At 39.7% G+C, this 26732-nt stretch overlaps 1 protein-coding gene and 1 pseudogene across 8 annotated transcripts in view; one reads left to right on the forward strand and one right to left on the reverse strand.

Annotated features, from left to right (window-relative positions):
- The first annotated feature begins 10602 nt into the window (after positions 1-10602).
- Positions 10603-26732, forward strand: part of PARD3B (par-3 family cell polarity regulator beta) — a 901201-nt gene continuing 885071 nt past the window's right edge. For all 8 annotated transcript variants that reach the window (XR_005649078.1, XM_039844925.1, XM_039844928.1 and 5 more), the window contains exon 1: positions 10603-10870. Coding sequence is in view for 7 of the 8 variants with exons in the window: in XM_039844925.1 (XP_039700859.1) it covers positions 10751-10870 (120 nt within the window). In the remaining variant the exon portion in view is untranslated. The remainder of the gene's footprint in view (positions 10871-26732) is intronic.
- Positions 15328-15446, reverse strand: LOC120587821 (uncharacterized; annotated as a pseudogene).

The raw sequence follows: 26732 nt of genomic DNA on the forward strand, positions 1-26732 counted from the left end.
GTGAGAAAGAGAGAGACAGAGAGAGAGAGAGAGACAGACAGACAGACAGACAGACAGACACAAAAGAATACCGGGATTAGAGGTAAAAATCTTAGAAGAGGAGAATGAATTCATTGTTCATCTTAACTGTAAGTTACAGAGCGGCTAAAAATTTGATTAGAAGAGCAGATTTTTTTTTTTTTGAAGGTTTTTACAATCAATACTTTCAAGGCAAAACTGTGGGAGCTCTCATCACACATGACAAAATGGTTGCAACAAAAACAAAGTTTGAGAGTTGGGTGATTCCGTTGATCATCACTCATAGTTCTCAAATTGGATGAAAATTATAGATATAGAAATAAACAACTCTTTCATCGGCCATCTTTCATCATTTAAAATGTCCTTTAAGTATTTCTCTAAGGCACACATGAAAGTGACAAGTAGATGGAAAACAGTTATCAGCCACCACATGTCAGAAATGACACAACCTCACAGAAGATGTATTAAAATTTTCACCAACAGTAGTATAAACATTTGCACTAATTCCCCTGTTGGCCACATTATGCTGTTTTCAGCCTTCTCTCAATAAATATAACTTCCAGGAGAGCAGAGTTATTGTATTTCTTGTTTACCACTCTGTCTTAGTCTATTTGGCCTGTTATAACAGAATACCATTGACTGGTGGTTTATAAATCACAGAAATTTATTTTTCCTAGTTTTGGAGGCTGAGAAGTCCAAAATCAAGGTGCCAGCAGATTCGATGTCTGGATAGAGACTACTTCTTGGCTCATAGATGGTCGTCTTCTCTCTGTGTCCTCACATGGCAGAAGGGGTGACGGAGCTCTCTGGAATTTCTTTTGTAAGGGCACTAATCTCATTGGTGAGGGCTCCACCCTCATGATCTGATCACCTCCTGAAGGCCCCACCTCCAAATACCATCACATTGATAATTAGGATTCCATCATATGAGTTTGTGAAGGACACATCCAGTCTATAGCAACTGTATATCCTAAAACAGAAATGGACCTTGTCACTTAATAAATATTTGCTGGACAACTGAGTGGGTGCTTCTTCAATGATTACTCTGGTCTAGCTCATAATAGAAAGTAAACCAAAATATTTTTTTTTCTTAAAACAATATGGATGTACTGTGTGGTTTAATACAAATGCAAAATTTAAATAATATTTTTAGTAAGAATACGAGACATCAGTGGTTTTTTTGTTTTGCTTTGTTTTTCTAATGATCGCCTTCCCAAGATGCTGGAGGTTAAAGTTGGCTCTTCTATGCCTTTAGCAGCCCTGCTCAAAAGCAGGTAATAGAAAATTTAGCCATTGCATTTAGGCCAATGTGAGCCATAATTACTGTGTTATTATCAACTTAGTTTCTTTGGCTCCATTTTCTGCTAGTCTGCCCTTTGGGGTATTTTTTTTTTTTTCAAATAATTGGAGGTTACTTACAGTGTATTCTTTCATTTATTTATCCATTCATTTTTATCTTTAAGTAGGTTGAGCAGTTATTTATATATAAAGCATGTATCTATGAATTCTTAACAGAGCTCTTTTATTACTTCATGTCTTAGGTTGGGTCTGGAGAACAGACTATGAGATGAAGACATATGTAGAAATTTATTGGGAAATATGCTCAAAATCAATTCTTCTCTGGAAGTGAAAAAATAGGAGAAAGAAATTGCATGAGGATGCCTTTCAACAAAGGTCTACTGTAACTGGGGTGACCATTCAGAGTTGACCAGTCTTAAGGCAAGGGATCTGGACCTTTGCATCCTGTCTCCCTTGAAAATTTATTCAAGTATTCATGGACTGCCAGGTTACTTACTCCAGTTATAATCCAGTTCATTGCTAGTAGGCCCTGGATTTATCCTGGTAACAATATATTTAAAAACCCTTGAGTCCATGAATTATTGTTTATAAACTTATTTCATGTGAATTTTTTTATTTTTATGAATATTTGTGTTCTTTGCTAGAGATGGTTGTTTGAGGTTTAAGGATAGCCTTATTCAGAATAATGTAATGAAAAATAATTAGGTAAAGAAAGTGGTTGTTATTGCAATCATGCCTGTAGAGTGATACTTGGAGGTCGATGGAGAGCTGAGGCAGCTCCAAGTGCTTTCTTCTTTCTCATGGACCACTAGAGTCTCAAAAATTGAATTGGCCTTTCAATTCTCTCACTAACAGTAGCCAATCCTTTGTATTCTCTAGCCTATGTACTAGAAGGAGCCAGTTTGATTGGCTTAGCTAATTACCAATGACTTTATCAGGTATTGCTCTTAATATCAGGTTAAATCATGAGTCATCAGCTAGCCTATGGATGGCTGACCTTGAATCAGAGGCCATTCTTGTTCTAAACAGTAACTATTCTAGTCCTAGCACTGTTGTTTTGAGTAGGGGGCTACAATAAGGAAATTTGCATCTAGAAAAAGGTCATTGACCTTGGTAGAGGTCATCGCTAACATACAATTTTCATCCTTTAGATGTCCATTTGAGGGTATCCAATACCAAAAGTTTACTGTGTACATGGCAAACTGAGAACTCTTTTTATTTGCTGTAAAGTCATCCCTTTCAAGTCTTGTTAGATATATTAAAGTCCATATGTAATTTATTTATATTCTTTATCATATGTGTATTCTGCTTATATAAAAAGAAGTTTGAAGATAAACATGTATTAACAAGAGTGCATACTCAAAGGAAAAATACTAATTAATTAAGTTTTCCTGATACTATTGAAATTAAAATTACACTTACTATTATTCAGGTACACATGTGTAAATTGTTAATGGCTTTTTCAAGTAATTTTATACAAAGGAATGACAACTTTAAACTTGAATAGTCTTCAAAAGTTCTATCATGGATCCATGGATTAGTGTCTAAAATTATAGCATATAAAATAAAAGAGACATTACTATTGTAGTTAGACATTTTCAGCATTCAAGAGTAACAGGATGTTTGTATTTGCTGCACGTAGTCCTGTGTGATCATAGCTAAACAAAACTATTACTTTGAGTTTGATGACATAGCAAGAGTAGGAAATGTTTTATTTCTTAAATGATGGAAATTAATAGTTATTTTGGCAATCAGGCAAAATTACTGTTAAAATGTAGAAATAGGTTTCCTTGAGAAAAGCATGAATTTAATCTAGGCTGGGAAAAAATTATTTTCACAAATATACCAAATTGAATTGGAAATATTTTTGGTGCTTTTCCTAAATCTAAATGTTAGTGACAATTAAAGTATCTATTTATGAATTACTGTAGAAGCCTACCAGAAAAGACCTGAGCCAGTCATTACGTTTGCTTCCTGATACTTCCCTGCCCTTCTCCTTGCTAACTGGCTTCCGGTTAGTTCAGCTAGTATGAAACACTGGTGGAAGTGGGGAGGCAAGAGAAAGGACTACAGGGATCTCTCTCTCTCAATCTCTTACTCTCATTGTTATATTTTCATAACTGCAATTCCTTACAGTTCCAAGTCTCTTCTGGACAGCCTCTCTCTCTCTGTGCTCTTAGCTTCTGTCAGGCAGTCCCCGCTATGATTTCAACTCCTGCCAGGCTGCCCAGCTTCTGGTTTCTGATAACACTACCTCCTCCCTACATCCAGCCAACCCTAGAGAAAGAAGCAACTTCTTGTTGTAGCTAATCTCTGAGTTGCCTTGCCATTTCCTGTTTGGCTTTTCAGCAGCTCCATCACAGTGTAATTAATACCTTGTATTTAATGCCTTCTGTTTGAGATAGGGTGTGTTCTCAGTTTGCTTGACTGGACTTTGAGTCATATGGCACTTCCACATTTCCCATGCATGGCATAGTACAATAGTAGGGCTGGACATTACACAATCATATAGTTTACAACTTTGAGTAAAAACGTGAACAGGAGCGGATATTAAACAACTGTATGCACATATGATGTTTCACTTAAAGTTAGCTTTATGCGATTTATCCCAACACTTTTCTTTTGGATCGTCCCCAACTTCTAGTCACATTCTACTCTATTTCTTTGTACATGAAGATGTCAGAATAATGACTATCAAATATTTCATGCATATTACTTCTTCGTTCAAATATCCAGAGGATATTTCTTTGGTGAAACATCCATATACTCTTGAGTCTAGCTCTTATAGATTTTTCAATAATTTCCCTCCATCATTTCCTTCTTCCCTTATCTCTATAACCTTATATCCTATGTTATGCCTCAATGAAGTCTATCTGTTCCAGTCAAACTATCTTGCTTTCCATTCTTAACATTCAATTTCCTGTTCTCTACCATTGTGTTTTCACTACAGTAGCAGCATCCTTTCTTATCATATCTTTGACATTGATAATACTGTATACAGAATAAGAATAACTTATAATTAATGCACCATCATACACATGTGTAACTTCTCTGGATTTCTCTCTCTTCTTAAATATTGGTATTCTACAGGATTCTAGTCTAAGCCCTGTTACCTTTTCATTCTACATTTTTTTTTTTGAACGACTTCCTCCATCTTGATGAATTCAGCTCCAAAAATCTACGACCCCCTAAATTTAAATATCTCATCTCTGGACTCTCTCCTCAGCTTCAAATATTGTATTTCTGGCTAACTAAATATTTCTACCTGGTTACCTGGCAGGCGCATAAAATGTAAAATGTCCCAAATTGAACTTACTCTTCTTCCCCTACCATCCTCAGCCCTCCCTTTTCGAGATTCTTTAGCTTTAATAAATGTCACCTCTTAACTAGAAACCTGAGACTTTTTTGACACCTTCAAAAAGGTTGCTATCTTTGATCTGTCACAAATCCTGAAACGTCTCTTGAATTTGCCCTTCCTCAACATCTACGTTGCCTGAGTCTTTTAGTAGGCCATTGTTATAAACAATCTTTTCAACTTCATTCCCTGCCTCTTGTGGCTCACTACCAAACTGGCTTTCTTTTAATTCCTAAAACACACCTGTGCAGGTCTTATCTTAGGAATATTTGCATTTGCTATTCCTTTTTCTTTAAGTTCTTCACAAAGTTATCTTTCTCTTGTTTATCTAATCTAAACAAGTTCTTTCTTATCCCAATGTTCCCCATCACACAGCCTACTGTTTATACCCTTCATTACCCCTTATCACAATCTGTGAATATTTGTTCATTTGGTTAGTCACTTATCATTTGTCTTCTTCACTTGAGTTTAAGCTTTGTGATCACTTTGTGCTCAGAAGATTATAGGTGTTGAGTAAATACTGTTGCATACAGAAATGAATGATGGAATAAATGAACTAAGCAGGGGCTTTTGTCTGTCTCCCAGGTCCTCTGTATTGTATCATGCATGAATCTGATCATGTCACTGTCCTGCTTAAAATCCTTTGGTGGTTTCCTGTAATAGTCATTTTAACAGTTAGCAAATCTTTTTGAGATTTACAATTGTGGTGAGAAGAAGGCTTCAGAATCTTAAGTTTAAATTGAAACTGCAGGAATAGATAGAAGAATGAGCTCTTTACCTTCACCTCCTGGTCCTGTGAAAGTTCAAAGCCTAGAGCCAATGTTGGTCAAATATTTATTATTTAAATTCCATTACCAGGCAGATAGGGAAGTGAAGAAAGCACCGGGCTATAAACTGAAGGATCTGTATCTTAACTTTCCAGTCCTTAGGTCATCAGGACTTTCCAGTTCTTAATTTCTTCAGATTTAAAATGAGGAGATTGTACAAATAATCTCCAAGGTGCCTTTCAGTTCTGTGATTCTACGATTCTCAGGCACTAGACTACCATGTCCCAGGATTATTTTTTGAGCATCATATTAAATAACATGTGAATTGTTAAATATAACATAAATTGTATTATTTTTATACCCTCATTACAGAGTAAGTTACACTTGGGCTTCAGAAATTGTTTATGACTTTGATGATGGGTAGTTTCCAAGTATCATTTGTTTCTTTCTGAAAGTAGTTTCAAGCCCAGTGAAAATAAATGGTATTTAGAAATGCTAGTAAATGGAATAAAAGGTAAAGGAGAGCAATATATTTTGCCTACTATGTGTTGGGTGCTTTATGTATTTTATACCTTAAAATAGGCCTATCATCTCACTTGCTAAAGGAACACGGTGGCACTTGTCTAAGACTCCATAACTGGTAAGTGGCTGAGTACTTTGGAACATAGTACTAGTTCTTCCCACAATCCTTTTATACACTGAAGCATCTGGTGCAAAATCTCAGCTCTAATTCCTGTCAATTACATGAACACTAGCTCACTTCTCAAGTAAAGGGATACATGAGCAGCAGAAGGAAGCCTTAGGGAAAGTGAGTAGGATTGAAAAGAGAACTCTTGATTGCAACCTCACCCCAGTTCAGGAGCTATCCCTGGATAACTGAGCTTGTTTGAGAGCATCCCTGATCATTGCCGTTGGCCTCCTCCTTAATAGTCAGTCATCAAAGTCTAGAGACGAGAGTAGCTGGTGCCACTGAATAGGACCTACTCCCAGTGGTCAGTACCTATGGGCCCTAATTTGCTTCAGAAAAGGAGAAAACACAATTATTGATCTACTCTTAATGCAACATCATTGGAACAGTTTCCTTACTTTTGGTTTATTTTAATTTGTTTTTAGAGAGACACACATTTCATGATTCAGGTCCTTTTCAAACATAAATCATAGATAGGACATTCGAATTCATAGAGTGGAAATATGTATAAGGCGGGATGGTCCAGCTGAATCACTGTGGAGACTTGTGGGTTTTACTTATAAAACAGGCATAAACAAGGACCTTCCAAAGGGCTGATAGCCCACAGTACTCCCTTCAGGGAGTAAAGCTTTCCTATTTGCATCTTAGGAAAGAAGATACAAAAACTATCAACAAAGAAACAGTCAACAAATGAATGCCATCAGGAATGTAGTAAGAGACATCTCTTAAGAAAAACACTTTCTTGCTAAGTTAAACAACAACCCAACCCCCTTGCTTTTTAATATGGAGGTAAAGAATGAAAAATCATGCTCATTTTTCTCTTTCTTCTCTTATGATATCACTCTGGCACCTGCTTTCATAAGGAAGCTAAGAACATTATCTATTGTACTAATTGCTCCAAAGGTCTTTGGAAGAAGATTATCTCCAATTCAATTTTTTTTGTGTGTGATAAATAATGCTTGTTATAAATAATTCATTGAAGGGTGAAAATATTTTCTGTTTTAATAGTGCAAAAGACCAGAATGAATGACTGGTCAACTATATATTAAAAATGATCATATTTTATTCAATACACACCTAATGGTACCTGACATTTTAGTTAGAATTTTTATAAGGCAGAGCAGTTTAATAATATTGGTCAGTATTACTGTTCTCTGCATAACACATTTTCACTAGCTACTCCAAAGCTTGCTAAGCTGTTGGATAACAAATGAGAAAATATCACACCACAGGCAATATTTACCCATCCAACAGGCAAAACAAGAAAATGGAACCTAGGCTTAGAATCCTCTAGTGTTACTCAATCAAGGCAAATTATTTATTGTCTTCTGCCCAGGAAGTCCCATGGGGCATGAAATATTGATTTAGGAATTTGCTGGGCATGAATGTCTGTGTGTTGCAACTATGTTCTTTTATATAACTTCTTAATATATGATAATTTTTTTCTATTGTGCTGTGATAAGGCTAAATAAGAAATTAAACCTGGCTATTAATAAACATAAAATGTCAACACTAAATTCTTTTTATAACGACTAACTTGGGGTCATTAAAGTTCACTGCATGGTGTGCAGGATTGCACAAAGCATTGTTTATATCCATGTCTAGCTTCATCTCTTCCTTCACCTTACAACAGCACAAGCTCTGCTGCATCCTACAAGACCTGGTTCCAAACTTTTTGGGAATGTGATTTGGAGGGCCTGGTTATTCTTTATGGTTCACCTAGGCCTTCTCAAAGTTAGGACATTCTCAAAGTCAGGGCTCTAGGTACTGGGGAGGGGCTAAAGCTGGGCCATAAAGAGGTTTGAGAAGAAGAGCAGGAGCTATTTATTATCTGAGCAGAAGGGAGGACTCTGGAACGACTGTGAAGGAAAAAAAGAAAAGGTATGAAGCATAAAGAACGGTAACCTGCAAAGTTATTTCATCAGCTAAAATTTTGCTCTGTACCATTCTACATGTCCATAGAATATCCAATATTAAAAGTAAGGGTCACATATTATTTATTTATTTGTTTGCTCTACTCAGTTGGTGCTTCCTATGCAAGATCAGCATAGCAGTTTCTGAAGGCTCTGGAGTCACGCTGCCTAGATTCTAATCCAGCTTCTGCTACTTTCTAAAAATGTGGTCTTAATGACCCTTGGCCTCAGTTTCCTCAACTCTCTAATAAGTAAATTACCTCTCTTGTAAGATTATTGTAAAGGAAAAGATATATAATACATAGTGCATTTGTGTATATATATTTGTACATATGTAAGACATTTTTCATATATCTTTATATATGTATACCTAAAACAGTGCCTGGCATTTGTCTGAATTAATAATGTTCAGTAGAATTATCAAATTCACTGTTGTTTTATAGTTTCTATTTAGCTTCCCTGTAGACCTTGTCGTCCCTACTCTCTGGAAGCTCCATGAAAAGAAACTTACATTTTGTAGTGGCTACATATATTTTGTTGTCTCCCATATGATTTAGTGGCAGGCGAATCAGATCTGGATAATCACTGTTGCATTCATCTCACCAGAGGGAAGGTATATTTCTCAAGGACATTTGGATGTGCAAATCCTCACCAGAAAAAGGTTTACTGGTGCCTGAGATGGCTGGCTTTAGGCTGTGTAAACCTGGAACACTGGGAGTGGCCACCTTTGTCTCCTTTAGGGAGGTCCTGCCTGAAAATCACCAAGACCCTGGTAAAGCCAATAAATGGAGAGAGGAGGCCCTTGAGGACATCATTTGAATTTCAGGTCTCAATCTTGCCTCAAAAGAGTGCCCTGGACTTCATACTAAACCACATGTAAAATAAATAGATTTGACTGAGTGGGGGGGGCGGGGAAGTGCTCTTTGGATCCTCTGATTTTTTGAGGAAATAGATTCTGTCTTTATTTAAATTAGTTTGTATTGGATTTGCTACCAAATTATATTAATATATTTTCTTCAAGTCGACTTGGTCTGCATGATCCTCTTTGATGCCACTGACCTTAAATAAGGTCCTCTACATAGAACACAACCAATATCTACTTATTGCATGTATGGATGAGCTAAAAAATTTGAAACTCTCGAAGTCCAGGAGCCCATTAATTTAATCTCCTGCACATTATCATACTGTCCTAGGCAATTCAAGTTCAATGTAAGTGTATCTTATCTTGTTGTGGAGAAACACAAGATGTAGCCCTGAGGATCATGTTGGATGAATGGGACTGCTGAGAAGACCTCTTGGGAAGACCAGGGATTTAGCATCGAAGAACTAATTTCCTTTCAGCATAGCGAACTCCATGGTCTATTCAGTCTCTTAACTTCGCTGAACACCCTTCTTCAATCATAAAATGAGAAAATATTATTTACGCTACAGGGTTGATGTTAGGCTCAAAGAAACTCACTGATGTGTGAGCTAAGAATGATACAAATATTATTTGTTGAATCCCTCCTCCCTATTTCAATTTATGATACATACCTGCCAAATCATGAACCTAAACGTTGTTAAAATGGTTTTCCCTGTCAGATACATAAGAGGCACATTTCAGAAGAATATATGTAAGTATATGCAATCATATCTGAGTCTGGGGTGTGACTTTTGGGGGAATACTCAATGTCCTCTGTCAAAAGAGTGGTTCCATTGCCACATTATCCCCAGGAATCCCTTCCGTTTTGCCATTTCAGGGCTCCAAAGGGCAGATGCGATGCTGTGCTTCAGACTCTTAAGAAACCCTTTGCCATCCCTGTAGCTGACTACCTGTGAGCAGCCACTCCTTTGGGTGCTTTTTGTGGGCGTGGCGAGAAGCACCTGCTCCCGGGCTCTCCTTGAATCTTGCTCCAATCCCTTCAATTTAAGGGTGTAGCTCTGTAGTCTCCTAGCTATTCCCTTAGGTGTGCTTTAGGAGATCCGGTTTCAATCCCCGGGTGGGTAGCTCTCAGGTCCCGTTACAATTCCCCAGAGCTCTGTGTGTGTGTGTGTGTGCGGGAGGGACAGAGCCAGGGAGAGACCGAGTGAGGGGACGAGACTCCGGGGCTCCAGTTACCGCCCCGCACGGCCCCCGCCGCGCGCCGCCGAGTGAGCGGCGGGGCCGGGAAGCGCCGCGGCCCCTTTAAGAGCCGGGCCCAGCCGGCCCGGGGGCCGCGGGAGCCCAGAGCACCGCGCGCCGCGGAGGAGTTGCGACCAGCGCAAAAGTTTCCTCCCAACTCCGGCCCCGCGCGCCGCCGCCGCCCACTCCAGCCCCGGGCCTGGGGCCGATCCGCTGCTGCCAGGGCCAGGGCCAGGGCCAGGGCCAGGGCCAGGGCCAGGGCCGGGCCGGCAGTTTCACTTTGGTGCGCGCGGAGCTGCAGACTCGGCCGGGCCCGAGCGGGAGTAGGAGGCGGAGGAGGAGCCCTGCAGCGGTGCCGCCGCGTCCCGGCCCCCAGCCACCTGGGTGGTAGCCCTTCCCCCTGCCGCCCCCTCCCCGGCTCCCGCCCCCTGGAGGCCGCTTGCCCGGGCGTAGGGGCGCTGCTGCGAGCCCCAGGTCCAAAGGGGGCGCCGGGGAGAGGCACCCCGGGTCTCCAGGCCCGCCAGTGGTGGACGTCCCCCGAGAGTAGGGGCTGCACCCGCGGGGCCAGACACCTGTTCAGCAGGCCCGGCGTGGTCGCCGGGGGCCAGGATGAAAGTGACCGTATGCTTCGGCAGGACCGGCATCGTGGTGCCCTGCAAGGAGGGCCAGCTGTGCGTCCGGGAGCTCACGCAGCAGGCGCTGCAGCGGTACCTGAAGACCCGGGAGAAGGTGAGCGCCGCGCGGGGGTGGGGAGAGGCGCGCGCGGGGCGGGAGTGGGGAGTGGGGGCGCGGCTGCCGGGTGGACTACTCCAGAGCGCATGGAGACCAAGGCACCTGCTAGGTGTCCCGAGGACCCGGTAGCAACCCTCAGGGGACGTAGGGCACCCAGGCGCCTTGATTTGTCACACTACCTGTAGCCACAACTTTTGAATGTTACTAATAGAAGTGACCTGGGAGTCTTTGGGCGTTTGTGGGACTTGCTTCTCAAAGGGCGGTGGGGGGAACCACAGAATGGGAATCCCTTGGGGGGCCATTAGAAATGCAGTCTGGCGTCCTGATCCAAGCCCACTGCCTCCCAGTCTGCTTTTAAACACTCTCCTAGGTGATTGGAAGGACCACTGGAGTTCACTCTTAGAAGTTGTTTGAGGGAATTGTTCTTAATGGAACCCTTGGAGGTGCTACTGACCTCAGGTGTGATTTTTGACCCGCTAAGGCCAGCCCCACTTCGGCTTCTTGGAGTTAGAAAGATGATTGGTGCAAGTTACAGATACTGGGAAGTTGTGACTGATGGGGCCCCTGGAATTTCAACCTCGTGAGCGGCCCTCCCTAAGAGATTTGGGGAGGGACTTGGGTGGAAGGATGTTGTTTGCTTATAACAACCAGTCTATATTTCGAGTGTTTATAGTTTAGTGCTGCACATTCTATGAGCATTTTTTACGCATGTGGACTGTGTCAAGTCCTGGATGACTAGTGAAATGACGGCCAGGACTGTCCCCAACTCTGTTCTTGAAGTCAGAAACAAGTAAAATTAAGTGAAGCTCAGGAAGAGTGTTTTTAAGTGTGGAACGCATGTTCAGAAGACTTAGCTGGACACTAGAACTCAACAGGTGTTTGGGTAATATACTGGGCCTCTGTGTCTTCTTCAATAGAACTGTTAAATGAAGGCATTGAAGAGCACCTTTTTATTTTTTAATCCTCAGATGGAACATCTTGTGTGTATGCCCCAAACCCTCCTGAAACAGGACAAATCATAAACTCTTCCTTTAGAGGACAATGGTTCTCTAAATATTTGTTCTCATGCTTTGAGAACTGTAGAAATAATGTGTTTGCCAATTTATTGATGGGAAGATGTAATTTCTTTAATGTCTTATAGGTTATCCAAAGCATACAAATAATTTTGTTTCTTCCAAATATATAATTTAAGCCTTTAAGAAAATCTCTGCACCTCTTGTGCCTCCACTAAGAATTATTATACAGAAAAAAATTTCTACTTTGAATAAACATGTGTTTATGTTGTCTTGAACAGTTAAGGGTTTGAGAATAGTATAGTGAAATGTCTATAAATATATTAAATATAATACCTAAAGCTGAACTCTTTACTAATGGAATTGAGGTAGAGGAGGGAAAATAATCAAAATGGCCTATAAAACTATATGAGTATCTACCCTATTTTTTTTCCATTGTTACAATAGCATGTGCTCTTTATATTGTATAATTCAGTTAAACTGAGATTTGCACAGTAACCAATTGTCTTTGAAGTTATATTTCACTAACTTCTGAAAGTAAACTTCTGAAAGTGTTGTTAATAGTAACAACATTATTCTAGACTAATTATTAAAATAGATCTTATTGAATAGGTTTTACTGAGATGATACATCATTTTTATTTTTAATGCATTAAAAATAATTTATGCTCTAAAATCTTGTATATTTAGAAGTTTACTACATGAGACTGTCCAAGGAACAGAAGTAAACTATAAGCTTATAAATAAAATACAGGGATAGATGATATTTAATACATTGTAATTTGATCTTAAAAGGTGTTAAAAAGCTATTGCCATCCTGGACTGAAAGCATAATTTATAATATCACAGAACCCATAATATAATTGTATTGATCCAGTTTACTATTATTACCAGACATTACATTTTTCTGTTTACATTTATATATTAGTGAATGTGACATTTAAAAGTCATCTGCAGTTTATAAATCCTCCCTCCCTTCTTTGGCTTTTAAAATCTCAATTTAATAAGTGGCAAGTGATATTTTTTCCCTCCCCAAATATTCCTCTCCTATAGTTTCATTTTAAATAATGTCATAATCATAGTGAGGCCTAATATTAAATGGTATTCCTAATGGAACAAAAATGTCAAGAAATACTCTGACAAATTCTGTGCGTTTATCCATCGAATTTAGAAAATGATGGGGAAAGACAGGAAATGTCAAAATTGAGTTTGAAAAACAATCTGTAATAAATTCACTTTCTTTAAATCAGTGAAAACAATTTAAAAGGCTCATTTTCCTGGACAGCAAGATTTTAAACCGTACATGAATAATAATAACTAACACTAGTTGTGCAGGCACTGTTCTAGGAGCTTTACATGTCTTTAACGACTTACTCCATGAGGGTTGGTGCTGTTATTCCCATTTTACAGATGAGGCGGAAAGAGACACAGAGAAATGATTGGTATGTGGTGGAACTGAAATTTGAACCCAGGAACTGTGTCTCCAGGTCCTTACACTCAGTCATTAACTGCACAGCCCAGTAGGTTATTATGCATTTGAATTTACTCACCTTGTTTATATTTTAAAGTTTGTTTTAAAAAGACCATTTCCTCTAAAAACAGCTACAATAACAACCTAAAGATAGCTATTTTGTTTCTTGCAGAGAGATGGACATCCATAAGTTTTTCTTGATTATATTTTACAGTACAGATCTACATGTTATAAGGGAGAAGTCTAGTTTCTGAGGCAAATATTGCAAGATTTATAAATCAAGTATCAAAAATGTTCCTCAGTCTAATTACAAATGGAAATATGGGCAAGATCTCTTATACATCCAGGTAGAGACTACTGTACAGAAACAAATTTGGTGGGAATATGAATGTAAATTAAGTCGATTTCTTACGGAGCCTTGAATAATTTAGATGAGAGAAAGGCAGATTTCAAGATTGAGGATAGACTTGACGCTACTAAAGTTGGGAGGGTAAGTGAAGGCCAAGGAGGTCATTCTGGAATTTGTGGGCAGCATCAGAGAAGTATCCACTTCCTGCTGGGATGAAACAAAAAAGACTGGTATTTGTGGAATGTGGGGAACCAGCTGAATCAGCATCAGATAAGGACAGAAGTAGGTAGGGTGCTGAAGATACTGAGAAAGACTTTAATTATGTTCTGAAATCAGGGAACTTTGAGGTTCCTACTTCCTCCCATGCCCTCCCATTTTATGAACTCTACTGGGGAGGTGAATAGACTAATAGGCAGGAATTATGGGATCACTTGTCTTTGGATTCTGGTTGTTTATCAGTGTCCTAGGCTCTAAATCCAATTTAGTTAAGTAGTTAGTGGAGAGGATATTGTTGTCTTAAGTAGTCAAGATGGGCATCACTGAGTAATTAGTTAAATTTATCATCAAAATTACATGTCACAGGTGAAGGGGTAATCGAGCCATATCCTGCAGGGGCTCTCAACCCTGGATGATTATCAGTCACCTCTAACTTTAACATTTAACATTTAGACAGTGCAAATGCCTGAGTTCCTTTCTCCAAGATTCTCATTCACTGGGTTTAGAGTGGGGCCTGGAGACAGGTATTTTACAAAACATTCTAGGTGATTCTAATACCCAGCCAGGGTTGAGAACCACCAATATATGTATGACCATTAATCTTGGTATCACTGAACTCATTTGGTTTTAAACTCTTTTCGTGACAGATATTGTGTCTTAGGCATCTATAGACCAATCTGTTTTTAGGAACTGTCCCTTTACTCCTACCATGAATGAATTCTCTCAGCAGGTGCTCAAATTCTTAAATCGAACGTTCATTATATACGTACTAGATGAGGTTGAAGTGAATAATGAAAAGACTTGTTTAGTAACGAGTGTGTAGTGTATTGAAGAGTTGAAATGAATGAGATAACATGAACATTGAGTACATGGGATAATGGGTGTGCTGGAATTTTTCAGAAGCTGATTTGTGGATCTGACTATGAGAAACTTTTTTTGTGTGTGTGAAGAAACATTTGATAGACTTTTCAAAATAAATCTCTTCTGTGTTCAGATAGTTTGAATAATTTGTTTGTTTTACAAGTTGAGACCAGCTTTCCAGATCTGAAGAAGAGTAATGACTCTATTCCTTGATTAATTATGGGATCAGAATCCAAGAGAATTTTTACAGTAATGAGATCTGATATGATATCGTATGGGACTAGCCTAGAGGAATAGGCGAGCACTCTTGAATTCCTAAACTTTTCAATTTTTGATGCTTTGTTTTGATATTTTAAGGTTTCTGTATGCATAAACCAGGACTAGACTGGATTCTCAAAAATCCTTTTCAATATATTGGGCACAGACTTATTTGAGTGCTTTATTTCCTATTCAGTTCTCTCCTAATGTGTAGACTAGATATTCTTCCCACCATGTGGCTAAAGCTGACTCACTATCAGCATGGCATTAACTTTTTTTTTTTTTTAAGCCTATAGCACTTGGTCTTCCTAGGTGGTCTCCCATCCAAATACTAACCAGGCTGGACCCTGCTTAGCTTCTGAGATCAGATGAGATCGGGCATTTTCAGGGTGGCATGGCTGTAAACTTAACTTGGTTTTGGTTCTGCTATGTGACTTGCATTGAGCAACCTCTAAGTTGCCTCTAAACGCAAGGCTCATGGGGCCTGCGATGACCCACAAATGTGTATGTGCATGTGTGTGTGTTTAGTTCTGTTCAGTATTATATTTTGACTTAGTTTCGATTTTTACATATTTTGAGATTTCAGTCTTCTTTTGGGGAAAAACAATATAGAAGCTCTGACAATACTGAGCTTTACTTTCCCACATAGCAGCTATCAGTTGGAGCTGAGACACCTCTTTTCTCTTTAGAAAGAATCATTAATGCTCTCGTCTCTATTATTGCCTCCTCAAAATGAGAAAGTCATTATCTTCATGCTTAACTTTTTGCTCTGTCTTTATTTTCTTACTTATAGCCTAGTTAATGCATTGCTGCTATTTGGCCTGCTGCTAGGCATTTGAGTTTGTGATCTTGGGACCTCTTCCTCCACTGTATAATCCAGTGACCCACATGTAGGGTTTGCTGACCAGGATTTGGGCTGCAGTTTAGTTCATCTGAGTTAATTGCCTTGTGTGGGATTGGGAGTCTCAGTCTGGAATTGTAGTTTGGAGAATTGTGCTCAAGTGGCTGAGTTAACCAGGTATTCATTCCCAGGGCATTTGTGCTATAGGTCCTCTTTGAGGAAGTTGGGCAAATGATAATGTCACATTCTTATGAGTCAATGTTTTCTGAGACAATTGATTATTAACAACATCTGAGGAAGTGTATTCAACATGCAGAAGTTCGGGCCTCTCTCAGAAAGTATAAAGCAGGGCAGCCCAATAGAACTTTCTGTGATGATGGAAATGTTCTGTGTCTGTGTTTTCCAGTAGGACACCCTCTAGCCACACATGGCTGTTAAAGACTTCAAATGTGGCTAGCGCAACTGAAAAACCGAATTTTAAATTTTAATTAATTTAGTCACAGTGGCTTACCGTAATGGACAGGTCAGGTCCAAAGCTCCTCCGATGATTTCTCAGCTACTTTTAAAGACCACTGGTCTAGAGCTCAGATCCCAGGCAGCCTTTCACCGGTAGTGTTCTTGTAGAATCGCTGTCTGTTCTGTTGAGAACTTTGCCAGCAGAAGGGCGTCTTCATTTATTCTTTGGTAGCTGTAGGCAGAGAGAGAGCCTTTAAAATCTTAAATCCTCCACCTAGACGTGAGTAAAAATCAGCTGAATTGTAGAATAAGTTGAGGTATGTACCTCTGATGCAACAGCTTGCAGTATACATTTTCCATTTTTGGTTTGGTATTGGGTAAGTGGTGGACTAAAAAAGAAGTGGTGAACAAAAATCTAGACATTTTCAGTGAGATTTAGAGGCTTCTGGATGAGCTTATCCAGTGTTATGGTTCCAAATATTATTTCTTTAGTGCCAGTCCAGAACTCTCCCCTTAACTCCAAACCCCGTATAGAGCAGACTCCTTGACACATTTGCTTGGATGTCAGGTAGGTAACTTAGCATGCCACGAACTGAACTCCTGATCTCCTACTCCAAATCTATCCTTCCCACGGTTTTCCCATTTCATTAAATGATAGTGCCATCTTTCTAGTAGCTCAGGCCAGAAATCTTTACAATAACCCTTGAATGACCTTTTCCTCTTATGATCTGCCTACAATTAATCTTCAAATCAGACTGACTGTGCTGTCACAGTATATCCAGAATCTGACCACTTATCTTTAGCTTTTCTGTTAGCATGCTGGGGCTTTTCTAAAAATTTTTAATTATTATTATTATTTTTTTAATGGACTTTAGTTTTCCTGTTTCTGCCCCTGCTACTCTTCTCAACAGAAAAGCCAGAGTGATCATTTAAAATTCTAGTTGGGTGTCATGTCATTCATTGTTCTACTCAGCATCCTCTAATGGCTTCCATCTTTCAAATGGACTATAAAGCGCTACACAATCTGGCTATCTGTGCAGGAAAAGTTAACGTAGCTGGCCTGCAACTGCTATCTATCCATAGGCCTATTTGTAAGGCTGGCCCTTGACTAGCATCCAGGAACTTAGATTTGCTGAGAGTTTCCACTGTTCCCTGAAGGGAAAGGCTCACTGTGCCAAAACTGTTTATACAAACAATGTGGTTTATACTGAATACTTTCTTTTTTTTCTTTTCTTTTTTTTTTTTAGAGGTCTGGAAGTTTTGTGCACACTCAGTAGAGAGTTCTATGTCACCAGAGCTCAGTGAAAACCTCAGATGCTGAGTCTCTAATGAGCCTTCCTGGTAGACAGCATTTCATGTGTGTCATCAAAACTCATTGCTGGGAGGTCCAATGAGAGAGGACCCTTTGAAGCTTGTGCCCAGTTTCCTCCAGAACGTACCTGTGTGCCTTTTCTCTTTCCTAATTTGCTTTATCTCTTTTTGCTGTAATAAATCAAAGCTGTGAGAATGACTGTATGCTGAGTCCTGTGTGTCCTCCTAGGGAATCATTGAACTTGGTGGTCTTAGGGACTGTGAGACACTATCTCTTACTATTCAGCCCTCACTTTCACCCTTCTCTCACTCTCCCCCAGCCACACTGATAATCTTGGCTGTTACTTAGATGTGCCAGAGAGGCTCTATCTCATGTGCTACTTTCTTTGCCTGAAACATTCTCCCACCATTATCTGGCTCCGGTATCTTTTCCATCGTAAAAGATTGTTTCCTTCTCTATGCAACCTGACCACACTATTTATAATTATAACCCTTCCAACCACTCTCTGTATTGCTCTTTCCTGCTTTATTTTTCTCCATAGAACTCATCCCTCCCTACCGTGCTGCTGATTTTAACTCTATTTATTGTACCTTTCCCCCACTAGAATGCTAGTTTAATAAAAGTAGAATCTTTATCCATTTTGTTCATTGTTGAACCCCTAGCTCCTACAAGAGTGCCTGGTACATAGTAGGCTATTGATAAATTCCTTGTTGAATAAATATTTCTTTTACCACATCTCCATCACCATGTGTTACAGTTATCTTTTGCTCCACTATGTAACTTAATATTATATTCAACAATACGTGGAAAAGACTCAGTGAGATGTTTCCTAGGTCTGGCATATTCAGGATTGGCATTTCCATTCACATGTCTGGTGCCTCAGCTGTGATGGTTTGAATAGCTGGGGGCTGGCTATAATGGCTCACCTGGGGGCATATGTCTGGAGCCTTGGTTCTTCATGTCAGCTGGGTTCCTGGGTTCTCTTCCACGTAGTCTCAGCATCTGATCATCTTCAGATGGCCTCTTCCCTTGGCCTCTATAAGCACAATAGTGAGACTTCACATGGCAGCTCAGGGTTCCAAAGAGCACAAAAGTGCTAGCTGCCAGGTGCTGTTAAGGCTTAGACCTGCAACTGGCGTGATGTGTTCTGTTCTGCCATGTTCTACTAGTTAAAATGGGTAACAAGTTCAGCCCATATTCAAAGGAAAGAATTACACAAGGAGCCAAACAACAGTAGATATAGTTCTTTGTGGGGGTGAGCACCAACGCAACAGGTCACATTGCCATCAAGGCGATAGGAACGTGAAGCTTAATCAGTCACTTTCTGGTTTTGATGTTTCACAGCCTTCTAGGAGATGAGGCATACATGTGAATGAGCCAGTGGTATGTTTGCTGAGACACAATTTAGATAAGGAGTGCTCTTTCAAATAAGACACTGAAGTTGTTGTGAAACATGATGAGGAATTTGCCAGGTGGAAAAGTGTGGTGAGGCATTCCAGGTGGAGGGAATACAAGGAGAAGGCATCAGCTGCTTGAGGGCGTTGTGAAAAGTCGAGCATAGCCCAGGGAGGAGGACTGCTGCACAGACTAACCCGGACCAGATTTTGAAAGCCCTCGGGTGCCACCCTGAGATATTTTCTGGCCTTGTTAATGTAGTTTCGGTTTTATTACAAGTATATTTACATTTTACTAAATTTGCACGAGGCTAAAGGTATTTGTAAGAACTTAAAAAATGGGGAGGATTTTTGAAAATTAGGATCTTAAGGCCTCATCACCAGCTCACTTGGTTACTCAGGTTCTCACCTTTCCCAGATAAAGAGCTCTCAACAAGATGATCAAGATCTCCTAGCTAAAACCCATGGTTAATTTTCAGTCCTAATTTTTATATAATCTTTTAAAACTCTCTGTCCTCACGAACTTTCCAGGATTTTAAAACGTGTCTCTTCACAGTCTTTGCAAGTTCTCCCCACATTGTTTCCTTGTGTGGTTGTGCATCAGGGTTCTTTCTGGCCTTGCTCTCAATGGGATCTCATCTGGTCCATGGCTTAAGCTACCCCCAGATACACACCGCTAGCCCTGAATTTACTATAGACCCCAATATCAATCTGCCACCTTGATGTTCCACATTCACTTCAAGCCCAGGCTAGTCCCTGTTTCTGGTGTCGTCATTCGCTTGGTAGTTTAACCCAGAAACCTGGAAATCCTTCATTCCTCGCTGACTCTTCCTCTATTACATTCCACCATCAGTCTAGTTGGTTAGAAAATTCCTTTGGTTCAGGTGATATCTCTTAGATCTGCTTCCAACGCCAAGCCATGCCATTGTTCATTTCTACTGTGTGGAATTGCAGTAGACTCCTACCTGGCCTTTCTGCCTCTGCTAGCTCCCAATTCCTGCAAACCATTTTCCCTTGAGGACCTTACAGCTGCAAATCTGATCATGTCTGGAGTACTGCTGGGGATATTTAAATAGTTCCCCATGGCTTTTAGGTGAAAATCTAAGCCTTGCTTACCTAGTCAGTATCTTCTCTTGTCATTTCAACCCCTTTAAATTCCTACATGCAATTTAGTGTTCTTTCATGCTTTCGCCCACCCCAAGTAAATCCTGCTCATCCTTTAAGATGAGGCTCCAGTTTCCCTCCTCCTTCTCTTTCCCCCTCATTCCTGTGTTCCTAGTGCTCCTATGCTTGTGCTTTCATTTTGAAAACTACATCTTACATTATACTGTTTATTAGTCAGGCTCTGCTAACTTAACAGACTACTCCAAATGACAGTGGCTTATCATAACAAAGTTTTCTTGTTCTGGGTTGGAGGTGGGGCTCTGACCCGTACAATCCCCTGCTTACTGTTGCCTTTGGCCTTGGAGTTTTCTGTAGACCACCTGCATGGTGCTGACTGATGAATAAAGACAGTATGGAGGATGCCTCAGGAGGCTTGGGGCCTGGCTTAGAAGTGGCAGATATCACTTCTGCTAGCATTCCACTGGTGAGACTCGCCATGTGCTCCATCTAGATGAAGTGTGCTTGGGACAGTAGTCTACTTGGCTGTGCTGCATACCGAAATCATTTTGTCTTCCCTACTATACTGTGAACTATTCAAGAACAAAGAGTGGGCCTTTTTTGTTTTCCTTTCCTGTTTTTAGCAAAGTAGCTGATGTAGAGTATGTATACCATAAATGTTTGTTAACTTCTATTAAATTTCCCATTGCTTTCTTTTATAAACATGGGAATGATCTTGTATTCAACACAATGTTTTATAAGTTTGGAATCTTTATATGTGATATGAGTTTTTTTTTTTTTTAACAAAAGTCTAAATGCAACTTTTGTCTTGATTTCTACATTCAGATACCTCCCCATATTCACATTTGCAGCAGGCAGCAGTTTAGTGGTCCATTGTATCTGCCACACTGATTGTCTTAAATAATAGCTTCAAATTCTGACAGGTTGACTCACTTCTCAGATAATTGAAACTGAGAACTCTGTAGTTCTGGACTTTTAACGACAGAACATTATGTTTCTGCTTCATGAAGATATGTGCCATGCTGATTCTTACATTTGAACAGTTTTTGATTTTTCAGTATTCTCTTCATTACTTTCAGGTTTATTTTAAAAATGATTCTGGATTATCTCAATTTGGAAGGATTCTTTGATTTTTGAGAGGCACAGTATCTGTGTGTGAGGGGCTGCCAAATTAGGTCTGCCTCCCATATCTGGGCTCAACCATTTTTCTGAAGATTGTTGGACTCTCACTTTTTCGATCACAATGAGATGGAATTGTGGATACCAAGAGATGGCTGGTTAAAAAGGTTCACTCAATTTAGTCTCTGTCAGATGCAGGGCCAAGTAGCATCCAGATAAATATGCTTGTCCTCTGCCTCAAGGTGAGATTATTAAACTAACCAGGTGGTTCTGGGCCCTGGAGGGGTCCACTTGGTGATGCAGGCAGATAACAGAAGAGATGCCACAACTCTTGGCTAAGCCACTACTAGCAAGGCCAGAGAACCATATGGATAGGGAAAATGATCAGACCCATTTTATTGCCTCATATGGACAGAAATTAAGGGTTCGTGGAGAGCTCTAGTAATAGACTTCTGATATCTCTTTAGGAGAATTTAGGGTAAGTTTTGCCACCATTCTTGTATAGAGACATAACCGTAGAAAGGTGACCTTTAAGCAACACAGGCTTTTGACAAGGGATATATAGATATAATTTGTACTCTTTCCTTTTTACAGATTGGTGGCAGAGATATTGGGATACTTGACTTAAGAATGATGGGAAATTACTGTATCACATTAAAAAGTATGTCCTGTATTCAGTGAGGCCTTAGTCATATCTCCATAGTGGATGCTTTCCTGTGGTTGTCTATAGCAATCTAGCAATCTAAATGTCACTTCAGTCACTTGAGAAGATTTAGAAAGTGGTCATGAGTCAAGCATTGTGTTTTGTGCTGGGGATATAGAATAAAATAAAGCATGGTTCCTGACTCTATCAGGCTTATAGACTAAGAAGGCAGAGAGAACAATGTGAATAAACAAAACAATGTGGTAGTGGGGCCCTGGAGTGGTGGACAAAGGGAGCAATTGACTTTGACTTTGCTTGGAGTGGGGAAGAGATGGGGAAGTTGCGTAAACTTCACTGAGGGAGTTAGGCAGGTTTTCAAGGATGAATGGACCTTTGCCAGTTCAGTAAGGGGCAGGGGAAGGGCTTCAGGATGGGGCAGGGGAGGGGCAGGGGAGAGAAGCAGCCTGCTTCTCAAGGTAAACAAATGATTACTTTGGGTAAGGGAAGGGGAGAATATTATGGAAAATTTCCCAAGTGTGATTGTGTAGAGAATGATGCTGTTAAGGTGAAGGGAGGGTCAAAGCCAGGAGGCCTTTGTTATGACTAGCTAAAGAGCTTGAGGAGTCTGGGCAGGGTGCTGTTAGTGTGTGATTTGCCCTTTTGTATTACGTGCTTTGGAGAACGGAGACAGAGGGAGAAACTGGAGGTAGAGAAACTGGTCCACGCCCCTGCTGTGGGAGTGGAGGTTAGATATAGTGAAGCAGAAGAGGAAATGGGCTTTGAGATTTTGGGGCAAAGTAATCAGACTTGGGAGTTCACTGTCTGTGAGTGGAAATGGGGAGAGGAAACTATGAGGTGTTTGTAGTCACAAGGCTACGCCTGTGTCCTTGTCTCCAAGGCCTGGAGACACAGAGACAAGTAATCTTTTGCATCATTTGTTTGGCGTTGGATTAGAGCCTTGATTCAAGATTGAGATTTGAAGGCAGTTGTGGGAAAATGTGGCACCCAGAAATAAGGGTTCAGAGTAAGTTGATGAATGCATGAACTGTATCGGTGGCTTTTTTCAGACTCGTGATAGAGATTCACAGTGGCTAGAAGTCTGCTTTCGCTCCTCCAGACATCCTCTTGACCTTTCTCCGTGTCCCTCTGTGACCTAAAAGGTTGAGATGTGTGGACTCTCTTGCTCTGTGGCTTCTAGCTGGGGAGGCCCGAGCAGGAAAACAGGGTGGTCAGCTCCCTTCCTGCCAGGTCACTGGAGGTTGGCTGCCTCTCTTTACCAAAGGTCATAGCTCCTGTCTAGCAACCCTCCCCATTCTCCTTTTTCCACCATATTGGCATCTGCTCCTTTCCCTGGCCCCTTGGGTCCTAGATGATGGCAAGGGCTCACCATCTTTAAGAGCACTATCCCCTAATGTTTTCCCTTAACCTCGTTCAAACCTTTATAAATAGTTTCTTTATTAAACTCCTAAGTGCCTAACTTGAGTGAACCATCTGTTTCCTGCCAGGGTTTGGACTGATAAATACAGTAATAATAGATTTTCCTTCATGACTCAGTACCCATAACACATATACAACTGTAATAAAAGTTGCATGAGGGTACTTATCCTTACTATGAATGATGCCCTCTGATATTTTTATTCTTTTTTTTTTTAATTAAAAAAAAAAGTAGTTGGGGCATACTAAATTGATTTTACTAATAGGTTAGAATTCACGGTTAGAAAACCAGTGGGGCTACCTGATGTTTGGGGGACAGTGGATGGGTCATCAAAAATCTCCATAGTGCTAAGAACTCAATGTTTTATGGATTGAGATAAAGTCTGAGACTAAAGGTAAATTCCTGAAATCCGGTATGTGTTATAAGTGTGTAAATGAATTTTTCTATAGATTCTAATGCCAAGTACTTAATATATGATAAGACTTGAATCTAGACACTTGTGAATGCCCAGCATGTGAACTAAGAGTCGTCTTGGTCTAGAAGTCTGGGTGGCTTGATAAAAGTTTGGAGAAATTGAAAGATTTTTACTCGCTATCCCATATTTCTTTTGTCATGACATAGTAATAGTATTGGTAACTTTAAATGTTAGGTTCTGGATTACTTCCTTTTGTAGCAAAGAGTTGAGGAAATGCAAGATGGATAAATAATCCTTGTCTCTATATTTAAAGGCACATTTATAGAGATTCAGTGGGATTGAGTTTTGACAGTAGTTTTAATCAGAGACATTTCCCCAGAACTTTATAAAAATCTAACTGCTCTTCAGAAATTTCTAGTTAAAAGATTTTTTTTTTTAGTTGCTGCAACTAGATTTTCATTTCAGATCTTCCTTTGGTTCCACTTTTGTCTGTGGGTGAAGAGGGAGGGCTAGTTGGAAATGTGATTGTGGATAGTGATGTGTCCTTTACTCTATTGCTGTATTAGTTTTCTAGGGTTGCCAAAGTGCAGTAAACTGGGTGGCTTAACAAAACAGAAATGTATTCTCTCACAGTTATGAAAGCTAGAGGTCTGAAAAATCAAGATGTTGACGGGGTCACACTCCTTTCATAGCCTCAGCTCGGTAATGAGCCTTCCTTGCCTCTTCTAGCTTCTGGTAGGTGGCCTCGACATTCCTTAGCTTGTGGCAGCATAACTCGGCCTCCATATTTACAGGGACATCTTCCCTCTGTCTCTCTATATCCTAGTCTCTTCTCTTCCGATAAGGACACTAATCGTATCAGGTTAGGGCCCACCCTAATGACCTTACATAACTTGATTATATCTGTAAAGACTATTTCTAAATAAGGTCACATTCACAGGTACCAGGGGTTAAGACTTTAACATGTCTTTTTTTCTTTTTTGGGAGATACGATTCAGCTCACAACCAATTGCTATTTAGTTTAATGTATTTTCCCCTGCTTTTACAGAACGAGACATTGTGCAAATTCTGTTGATTCCCTGCAATATTGCTCTTTAATCCTCATATGTATATATATATTTTAGGTTCAAAATGGTTCAGGGATAACTCGCTTTCCGTTTTATTGAGAAACAAAGGTATTATGGTCTGATGTCACTTACTACTACCTTTTCCACTTAAACATTTTGGTGTCTATATTCTTGTTCTTATCTGACTCTTCAAGTGACCTTTTTGAGACTCACATTTGTCCTAAATTTCACCTCATCCCCTGTCCTTTGTGGTCTGGCTTCATTAAGCATTGATTGAAGCCCAGTGGCATGTCTGAAGTGCATTCCTATTTAGTCTATAATTAAGTTAGCCTGGAGAAGGCAGGAGGGTGAGTGTTTTCGAGCACCTGTCATGTGCCATACAGCACGGTCCCTTTCCTTCAGGGCTTTATAATTCAGTTGGAGAGACATGTATACCTACTGAAAATGACGAAGGCAATAACCAGCTGTCAGGTGAGTTCTCTGGGCATTCAGAAGAGAGAGAGCTCACAATAGGTGGGCATGGCCACATGTCAAAAATGGATAGAATTTAGATAAATGGAGGAAAGAAGGAGAAAGTGTGTCATGAAGCAGAGACAAAGGAAATAGAAATACTGCAAGAGTTCTCACATTTATTGGTTCTAACACCCCTTTCAAACTCTTCAATTTAGAGGACTTGAGAGAGCTTTTTATGTGGCTTATACCTATTTCTACTTAGCATATTAGAAATTAAAACTGACAAATTAAAAATACATATCTAATTGATTTAATATAACAATGAGCCCATAACAAGTCAAGATCACTCATTGTCATGTAAAATAACTGTTTTACAAAATGAAAATTTAGCGAGTGGCATAGTGTAACATTTTTTACAAACCTCTGATGTTTGCTTATTAGCTGGATTCTCAAATCTGCTTTCTCATTCAGTCTATTTAATATGTTGTTGTGGTTGAAATTTATGAAGAATATCCTGCCTCACATAGATATGTAGTTGGAAGAGGGAGGAGCATTTTAATAGCTTTTCCAGATAATTGTAGATATACTTTCTGTATACTATATGTAAATCCAACAATCGATAGTTTATTTCTATCTTTCTTTCTCATACATTATATCACAATTTTTGTGGGTGAGGAACCTGGGAACAGCTTAAGCTGAGTCTTTTTCTTAGAATCTCATCAGCTACAATGAAGATCTCAGCTACAGTGCCTTGTGATGTGGCTCGACTGGAAAGAATCTACTTCTAAGCTCACTTGTTGACAGAATTCATTTTTTGTAGCCCTAGAACTGAGAGTCCTGGATTTTACTGACCATTCTCAGCATCTAGAGGTCACTTTCCTTTCCTAGAGGTCACTCACACACCATATCATGCAGACTTTCCCAACCTGATCAATTACATTAGCACATTAGCTAGCAAGACATAATATAATCATGAGAATGGCATTACAGTAAGTACTGGTTTCTTAAATTTTAGTTGCAATGTGGAGTCTCAAGTCATACCAATGAAAATTTTAAACTCTCATATTACAATTCATTGGTTTTTGTTGTACTTTTGAATATATTTTTTTCCATGAATGATCTTTTAACATCATACGTTGGTCATTGGGAAAACATTGGTTCACTGAGTTATGCCAGTCTTCCAAATGTTGACACATTTTATTATACAATTTCAAAATCCACATACATTGATATGACCATGAATTTCATCAGAAAAGTAAAAGTATTGGGAAACTATCAGGCTCACAGTGGTGAATACAAATTTTCTAAAATTTTAATTTTTGTTTTATCATTGGCAACAAATACAGTCATTTGTTTTCTATGAAATGCCCAGATTCATGTCATTCATTTTTGAGAAACATCTACCAAGAGCTCAAGTATAAATATCCATAGTTTG

The sequence above is a fragment of the Pteropus medius genome, unplaced genomic scaffold (genome assembly GCF_902729225.1).
Source record: "Pteropus medius unplaced genomic scaffold, Ma_sr-lr_union100, whole genome shotgun sequence".
NCBI classification, from domain to species: Eukaryota; Metazoa; Chordata; class Mammalia; order Chiroptera; family Pteropodidae; genus Pteropus; species Pteropus medius.